At 41.4% G+C, this 9,740-nt stretch overlaps 1 protein-coding gene across 1 annotated transcript; it reads left to right on the forward strand.

Moving 5' to 3' along the window:
* The first annotated feature begins 258 nt into the window (after positions 1-258).
* LOC102028426 (chromosome unknown open reading frame, human C3orf35) lies at positions 259-735 on the forward strand. The gene is given in 3 exon segments (XM_005415366.1): positions 259-433; positions 436-512; positions 514-735. Coding segments are annotated over 3 exon segments (474 nt in total).
* The last annotated feature ends 9,005 nt before the right edge of the window (positions 736-9,740 follow it).

Below are 9,740 nucleotides of genomic sequence, written 5' to 3' on the forward strand. Positions count from 1 at the left end.
TTTTACAGTTATGTGACCTTTTTGTCTACATCTCAGCATTGACATGTTTCCATTATTCTCTTCCATATTCAATTTCTCCTCCAAAGGAGGGAGGCTGAGGACTTGCCCAGCCCCAGTTTCTCAACCACCAGGCTGGGCTTCACAGCCTCCTGGCACACAGAGGGGTGAACACTAGAGTCACTCCGCTGAGGTCTAACTCTTCTGATGTCTCCTTTTCTCTTGTTTGGCGAAATTTGTCCACTTCAAGCTTACACATACATGTTCTCAGCAAAGCACTCCAAATGCTTTTTTTCAGAGATCTACACCCACGTGAAAACAATGGCAACAAGAAAAAGGTGGAAACTTTCTAGAATAGGCCCAGATTTTGCAAATGTGATAAAGAGGTTATTGTGTGCTCGAACTTTTCACACAAGAATTGGAGGCAATTTAACACAAGAATAATAAACAGGGGAAGGCTAGCTAGTGCGGAGCAGACGGGCCTGAAGGGCAGTGCTAAGCATTTCAACTTCTTCCCCTCTGGACTTCTGGAATCAAGACGACTGAATGCTGGTTTCCTCAGCTGAAAATAAAGGTAATGCCCTTGGGAAAACCATAAATATGGCAGGTTTTATTTCTAGGGTGGTTGGTGGACTAAAGTTTTCAAGAAGCTACTATATTATGTGGCCAGCATTTGACATTCATGAATGTAATCCTGACCATAACTCCATATTAAAGATGAGAAAACCAAGGCTCTGAAAGTGCAGGTCTCTTACAAGAGGGTGCACAGCCAGCATATGAGCAGAGTCAGGATCAGTCCTCAGTCTGTCCTGCTGCGTACACCACAGTTCTGTAAAATGGGATAACAGATAACAGGGAAAAAGAGTCATGGCCAAATAAGTTTGAGAAACACTGATGGATATGGATATATAGACACACCCAGTCATATAGTGATACCCATACTAGTCATTCAATAAACTGTGCATACTTAAAGGATGCAACTTGATATGTTCTGATATATAAATTGCTACCTGGGAGACCATCAGTACAGTCAAGATGGTAAGCATATCAAGCGTTTCCAATTTTTCCTTCTCCTATTGTGTAATTTTTCTCTCCTACCCCTTCTGTTCTGTTCCTTCCATTTCTGATCCCAGTCACTAATCTGCTTTCTGTCACTGTAGACTTGTTGCATTTTCTAAAGTTTTGTATAAATAGAATCAGGCAGTAGAAACTATTTTTGTCTGTCTTGTTTTACTCAGCATTACTTGGAGATTTACTCATGTTAATACACGTTTATTCATTTATAATGCTGAATAGTATTCCATTGGAAGAATGTGCTACACTTTTATCTGGGTGTGGTGACACATATCTGTAATTCCAGCACTCTGAGAGGCTGAGACAGGAGAACTGCAAGTTCTAGCCCAACCAGGACAACCTAGTGACTTACCAAGATCCTTTCTCAAAAGTAAATATGGAAAAGGCTGGGATATAGCTCAGGGTGAATCCCTGTTTTTACCCCCAATTAAAAAAAGATAAGAAGGAAATTAAACAAAAAGAAGAACACGCCACAATTTGTTTATCTGTTCATCTACAGATGCGCATGTTGGTTGTTTCCAGTTTGAGGCTATTACAAATAAAGCTGCTATGAATGTTTGTGATCAGGTCTTTGTGTGATATATACTTTCTTTCCCTTGGGATAATACCTAACCATGGAATGACTAGATTATATAACAGATATATAACCAAATTTTAGAGAAACCGTGAAACTCTTTTACACCATGTGACATCCCCACTAGCAACACGTGAGAGGTCCAGCTGCCCCTCAACATCTTCACCAGCACTTTAATGATTAGTCTTAATTTTGGCCATAAGGAGAGGGATATAATCACCTCTTACTCAAATATCTTATGATATTAATTGTATTTCCTATTAACTATGAGTATTAGGTTTTTGTGTGCTTTTGTACCACCTCTCTCTCTATATATATATATCTTCTAGTAAGTGTTCAAAGCTTTGGCATATGTATAACTGAATTTTTCTCTTTTTAAGAAATAGAGTCTTGTTATGTCCCCCAGGCTGGCCTAAAAATCCTGGCCTTAAGTAATTCTCCTGCCTCAGCCTTCTGAGTAGCTGGGACTACAGATATGTGCCATCCCACCCAGTGAGTTATTTCTTTCTTATCATTGAGTTTTGAGAGGTTTTTGCATAATCTGGATACAAGTCTTTTTGTTTTTTTTTCATTTCAGTATCTGCCTTTGTGTTATTGACTATTAATTTTTTTTAATTTTGATTTTCTTCAAGTTGGGGTTTATATTTGCATTCTCACAGTTTTTTTATTTTAAAGAGAAAGAAAAAACAATAAGAACAATGATAAAGAATTTTAAAACACAATGATAGGAAATTAACAATGTTTATTGTATTGCATTTTGTTATCTTCAAAGTAGTTGCTCCACCTATAAGATACAGGCATACAAAACTGATCCAACAATGTGAGCATAAACTGTTCCTTTCAATGAGCTAATAGAAATTAATAGTATAATTATCTTTGCTATCTTGTGTACATATGTATTTTTTTCTTCCCCCATCCCGGTTGTTTTCTTTTGAGCAGTTTCTTTCCCTTTCCAATATCTATTGTGTATTTCTAATAGTATTTTCTGAATAGCAGAAATTCTAAATTATAGTAAAGTCCAATATATGGTACATTTCTTAAGTTTTATTTTACATTGTAAAATTTTTAGTTACATTCTGGAAGCTTTCTTTGGCTTGATATCACAACTTAAAAGTTTGCTCTTTGGCACTGCATTCTATTACTCAGCTTATATATTGAGTTTTTCTCAATTACCATTTTAATTTAATTCTTACAATAAAAATCACTCAGAATGTTGCAAAATGGTAGCCCTGCATCTCTCTGAGAATATCAATTATGTGTCTCAGTGCAGTCTAGCAACTCTACCTCATCAGGTCTAATTCTGCACTTGGTCTTACATGGAGCTGGATTTCCTCAGTTGCTCCGTGATTCTTAGCTGAGAAATCATCTTTATGTGTGAGGATCTCTGTTAAGTTATCTTCGATTATTGCAATCTATCTCCAGAATAGAACACAAGAGTCACACTGAGCCACCAGGAGAAGCTCTCTAGGGGTGGCAGCACCTCATTCCTTTCTGGTGTCACCAGCCCCCGGGACACTATCTGGTGTCCTAAAGCTTCATATTCCTTTCTCTTGCAAGGAGGTAGACACCTAGGTTGCTGCTGCCTAGTCCAAGGAGCCAGCTCCTACTCAGTTAATTTTCTACCAGGAACTGCTCCCAATCTGAGGTACCTCAAAAGCTCTGAGTGTCCTTGGAGTTGTCTCTCATCTTCCACTCTTATGCGAGTTGTCTCCCAGGGCTGGAGATGTAGTTCAGAGTAAAGCACTTGCGTAGCATATATGAGGCTCTTGGTTCCATCTCCACCTCTGCAAAAATAAAAAATAAAATAGTCTTCTCACATGTATACATCATAGAGAAAAGGATTACAGATCCTTTGAAAAAATCTGATTCCTCTGTGTTTCATGACTCAAGAGATTTTCAAGATTTCACATCTATAAGGAAACCCCTTTTAGTTTTCTGGTGTAAATAAGTAATGTAATTTATAGGAACTTTGGATATGGGGGGCACTGTAATAATGCTCAGTCCTCCAGCCTGAACTGGACCTGTAGGTGAAATTAGCACCCTTGGTACTTGAAGGTCCATGCATGCAGACCACACATACCATATGCTGTCATGGAAGCTTGGTTATCAACTCTGATGATTGCATTTTCTTTGGGAAAGTCTACAGAGGAGAAAGCACAGCCCTTTTAGACATGGAAATGCGAATATCCCCATTCCCTATTACAAAGCTTCCAGTAGCTCCCACTGCCATTCAGATGAAGCTTCAGTTGGTCCCATAGGCCCTTCATGCTCTGTCTCCACTGTCTCTCCACCTGGGGTGGTATCCATTCTCATTCATACACTTGTAGGGGACACGGCTTTCCAGGGATGGGAGTTTGATGACAGCGGGAAGGAAGTGGGCAGGGCAGGGGCCGTGGGAGCAGGCAATGAGCCCTAGGAACAGGCCTTCGTGCAGGCGATCTCAGGCAGCCAAGAACACTGAACCCCATCCTCAACTTTACAAGTGTAGAAGGCTGAGGCTTCACTTACCTTCCCTTCTCTTCACTGGCTTATGGAGAAAACTCCATTTTTAGTGCCGTAGCCTGATGAATTGACATGATTGCATGGGGGATGGCTGATGCTCACAGGCACAGACAGAAAAAGAAAGTCAGTTGGGGCTGTCTAGGTACTTCCCACAAAGTGTTTTCAACTCTAAATTAGCTCCAAGTTTATCTCTTAAGCATATTTGAAATATGAAAATAATCTCAGACTCTTACCACCTGGAATGTCACTTAGATATGCTAAGAGCACAGGAGGAGGAGAGTGTGGGCCTTGTCTGTCAGGACTAGGTGAGTAAGCCTTCATTAAACTACTTCTTACACGAGGCCACCTGGCCCACAGATTGGACAAATAACTGCAGTATCAGTTGCTCATGTTTTATATTTCTTTTAAAATGTAACTTCCATGTGGGTTTAGCTGCTCCTTTGTCTGGCTGTCACTTTTGTACGTATGTGACTGTTATCATTTCTACAGATAGAAGAAATGGTGTCCCTTGAGGTACAGCAATCAGCCCTGTGGCAGCAGTTGGTACATGCAGATCAAGGCGTGGATTAAGTCTTAAACCTCAGTCCACAGTGGTCCTTACCAGAGGGTAGCTTGGGACAGTCTCCGCTTTCCTCTGGCCTGAATGCAATCTATTGTGTGGCTTTCACCAACAACTTTAGCCTCTGATCCCCCAGGCAAAGTGGTATGTATTAATTATTTATTACTGGGTAACGAATCATCCCCAAACTTGTATTTCTATCGTATGTAACAAAGATTTTCAAAACATGCTGTCTTATAACAACTAATAATATTTATGTCACAGTTTTTATCAACCAGGAATTCGTGAGTGTGTTATCTGAGGGCTTCTGGCTCAGACTTCCCAGGTGAAGTTAAGATACTGGCTGAGGTTATGATCACCAGGTTTCCCTGCGCCAGGCCGTGTCCCGGAGGTGGCTCCTCACACAACGGGTACATTGGTGCTGCTTGTTGGTAGGAGTCTCCGTTCCTCTCCCTGGGCTGCTTGAGTGTGCTCACAACATGACAGCTGGCATGGCCTTCTCTGTACTGAGAAATCAGAGAGTAACATAGAAGGGGCAGTGCTTTTTATGGCCTGGTCACAGCAGTCATGCAATATCATGAGCATTAGAAGGGAGTCACTAAGTTTGGCTTGTATTCGAGGGAAAGGGAATTAATGTCTATCTTCTGAAAGAACAAGTGTTAGTAAAAGTGTGGATCTGTGTTCAAACCACCACAGGGCCATATTTCCTGCCGCTTGTGTGCACTTCCTATCACTGTGCTTTGTTGCCTCTCACCGCTACTCACCCCACCACAGCCATGCACACCCTGTGTGGTTTCCCTTGCGTGAAACTCTATGTTCAGATGCCACAGTAGGTTGGACCTTGAAGGGAAACAATAGAATTCTAGGGGGAAATGTTAACTTCTGATTAGAGGCCATGGACAGCGGGCTAAGGCGGCCACAGAACTGGGGATGGGGAGGGAGACAGTCTATCGTCATCACATATGTGTAGCTGGTTTGACCTATTTATTTTTATCTGGAGACATAAAGGAAAATAAGTCACAGCTTCTTTTAAAATTTCAGTGACGCAGCTTGAGCCTTCACTTGGTCATCTCGAGGAATTTCTCGGGTTTTCCTTTCCAAGTTGTGTTCAAATGTTACTCTTTGTCCCTTTTACCTTGCCTTTGGAGTCAGAACCTCCACCTGAGGCCAGAGGATGCCCAGTACCCATGTGTGTCCCACCCTACTGGCACCCAGCTGTGTGACCAGGCTCAGGGTCCTCCTGCCTCCAGGGCTGGCACTCACCTTTTCACAGTCCGTGGTCCCTGAAGGTCTGTGTCTTTCTCAGCTACCCCTGAGCAAGTGTGGCCCAGTTCCGGGTGCCACTGAGTCAGATGTGTTAACCCAGCCCCCAGCCCAGGAGTAGACCTGTCCCCAGAAAGGATGACTCTTGTTTCTGATTCAGGATCACAGTTGCCTCCTTGGCTCTGATGTTGGGAAGAGTCTGGTCACCTGTTCTCAGATGAGGGACCTTGGAGCCTTCACTGTCACTGGGTTTCATACAGAGCCATCCAGGTCTCCCCACATATTTTTCATTCCTTCTCCCTGTCTTTGAATGAAATTGACGCATCTGAGGGGTATCACAGCGTCTATTTTGCTGCTCCACGTACACACAGCAGAAGTAATGGGTGTAAACTTTAGGCACTTCTGGGAGAGGATAGGAGAGCTCTTCAGGGGTGGGGTTCACAGAAGAAAGGCCCCAGAACCACAATCTGAAAACTGAGACTAGAGTCCCTGTTTAGCAACTTATCCTTCCCGGAACACCTCTGTACCTACTCAGAGTTTGGGGTACCATGGAGGGCTGCCTAGAAGACATGTAAGATGCTGGCACTGTCCTTCTATTTCTCCTGAGCTTTATCCACCTCTCATTCTTACTCTCCATTCCTAGTTTCCAGCCGAATTTCACCTCATCAGTGAACCGCTGGTATGTTTGAATGAGGTTGAAATCAATCTTCCCCAGGTGTCCTTGTGCGCAGGCGCATGCCCGCACATTGGCCACTTACTTCTCAGGGCACTTAAACCGTGCAGCCAGCAGGTAGGACTTTAAGGAAATCACTAAAGAAAACATATCAGGAGTCTCCACCTGATGGTTCAGCTCTGGGATGTGAACTTAACAGTTCAGTAAAGCCGTTGTGGAGAGAGCCCCAAGAAGGGATATAGGATGGTGGGGGGCTGCTGGTGAGGATATTTTTTGAGCCCTGACACTCTACAGCCCTCCAAGAGGCCCACCAGAAGCAGCTTGGGCACTTCTGTTCTTAGAATTTTAAGCCAAAAAAAGCTCTAAAATGAATACTTAAGGCCAGGATTGGTGGCATACACCTGGAATCCCAGCACTCTGGAAGGCCGAAGCAAGAATTCCAAGTTTGAGCCCAACTTGGGCAACTTGGTGACTTAGGAGACCTCTTCTCAAGATATAAAATGCCCTGGAGATGTTAATTCAATCCCCAGTACTACCCAAATACACGCACATACAACAACAAAAACAACAGCAGCAGTAGCAACCACCACCACCACCACCACCACCAAGAAACTCACTGAAAAATGCAGTCTTTTATCAGGCATGGTGGTGCATCCCTGTAATCCCAGCACTTGGGAGGGTGAGGCAGGAGGATTGCCATGAGTTTGAGGCCAGCCTAGGCTACATAGTGAGTTCAAGGCCAGCCTGAACTACATTTCCAGACCTCGTCCCAAAAAAACAAAAGAAAAAAAAAAAATGAAGCCTCTTTCGGGCTGGAGGTGTCATTCAGTAGTAGAACTAGTGGGGCCTGGATTCAATGCTCAGCACCATTAAAGAAAGAAAGAAAAAGAAAGAAAGGAAGAAAGAAAGAAAGTCACTTTAAGATTGATGTTTTAAATTTTTCTTTTATTCTAAATAGGACTAGCTATTTTTAAAAGAATGGAATAAATAGCATGATAGTATTAAATTGTTAATATTTATCAGTTGCTTCCTTGTGCTTCTCTAAAAGGTGTTTTAGCTGATTTATCTTATTTAATCCTCACAACAACATTCTGAGTATGACCCTCTACTTATAAATGGGGGAATTGGGGCCTCAGGAGACTAAAGTTCTCGAGGTCACACACCCAACACTGTGTACTGAATATATGAGTCCCCTCACAATAGACATATTGAACCCTAATCCTTTTCCCTCACTCTCTTCCAAGCAATCCACAGAGTAGGTCAGGTGCACACACAGCAGAAAGCAGCTGTCTGCAACCCAAAGGGACTATCAGATCCCACCCCCGCTTGCACCTTGATTTCAGACTCAGCCTCTAGAACTGTGAGAAACTTAATTTCTACTTAAGCCACCGTGTCTGTGATATTTCATCATGGCTCCCTGAGTTAATATTCCCAACAAGCTACTACACTGCATTATGAGCACAGAGCACTCTTACTCATCACCATAAACTGCCTCCTACAAACACGGTGAGGTCACATTTCAATAAATCCAGCGTACACTGAAAACATTTTGAGTGGAAAATACATTTAATACACCTAGTCTGTCAAACATCATAGCTTAGCATTCTTTATCTTAAACACGTGCAGAATACTTACATTAGACTACAGTTCAGCAAAATCATCCAACACAAGCCTATTTTATAATAAAGTGTTGGATTTCTCATGTAATTTTTTGAACACTGCACTGAAAGTGAAAACCAGAAGTTGTGCTTCTGAGCCATTGTAAAGGCAAAAATGGTCAAAACATTGTAACTCAGGCACAGCCTTCATCATAATTTTTATATTTTTATGTTTTGACAAGTGGTAGGCTAGTTTTTTTAAATAATTGAGTTTATTGGCACATTTTAGATATACGTAATGATAGCATTCATCATAGGGAATTTGTATCTGTACATGACATATCTTGATTCTTTTTTTCCCCATTCTCCTCCCTCCCTTTAACACCTCTTCCCCTCCTGATTTACAAAAGTTTTGTTTCCATTTTATCCTTCTGTTTTCATTTTTTTCTTTTCCCTTCCTTCATTTCTCCCTCCCCACTCCCTAGTTCCTCCTCCCATTTGAACTTTTTCTTCCTGTTTCACAATATCTATTATACATGTTGGTCCTTATTTACACTTTTGGTTTCTTACACCAGAGAAATAATGTGATATTTACACAGGTGTGACTTATTAATTTCACTGAAGAGTATGGTCCCACAGTGCATCCATTTACCTAGAAATGTCTCAAGTTTATCCTTCTTTAAGGCGGAGAAGTACTCTACTATATATTTAAAAACCCCTCATCTTCTTTATCCATTTATCAGTTGATGAGCATTTGGGTGATCTCCAAGATTTTGGTATTACAAATTGTGCTGCTATAAACATGGGTGTGCTTATATTGCTATAGTGCGATGCTTTTAATTCTTTCAGGAAGATACCAACAAGGAGACTAGCTGGATCAAATGGGACCTCTAGTCCTAGTTCTGTGAGGAATTTCCATACTGATTTCCACAATGTAAGTCTACACTCCCACCAATAGTGAAGAAGGGTTTTTTCCCTCTCATAACCCTTTCAACATTTCTTGTTGGTTGATTTTTTGATGATAGCCATTCCATTTGGAGTGAAATGGAATATCAGCATTGTTTTAATTTGCATCTCTCAAATGACAAGTGATGTTGAACATTTTTAAATATATTTATTTGCCACTTCCATTTCATCTGAGAAGCAGGTGCCCTTTCATTTCAGATGTTCATTTTTGGATTAGGTCTTTAAATTTGGGAGGGGGTCTGGTGTTTTTGAATTCTTTCTGTGTTCTAGATGTTAGTCCTTTGTCTGAGGAACAGCCAGCAAATTTTTTTCCCACCCAGTGGGTTCTCTCACTCTATCAATGATTTATTTTATGTGCAAAGCTTTTTAATACTATGAGATCCCAGTTGTTGACTCTTTGTAGCATTTCCCATGCAGTCAGGGTTTTGTTCATGAAGTCTTACATAATTACTTAATGTTGAAGACGTACACATATGTCTTCAGGAGTTCCACCTTTTTTCTCTTCCAGCAACTTTAGTGTTTTTATTTTAATAT

This window comes from Chinchilla lanigera, unplaced genomic scaffold (genome assembly GCF_000276665.1).
Source record: "Chinchilla lanigera isolate Chin_1 unplaced genomic scaffold, ChiLan1.0 scaffold00020, whole genome shotgun sequence".
NCBI lineage: Eukaryota > Metazoa > Chordata > Mammalia > Rodentia > Chinchillidae > Chinchilla > Chinchilla lanigera.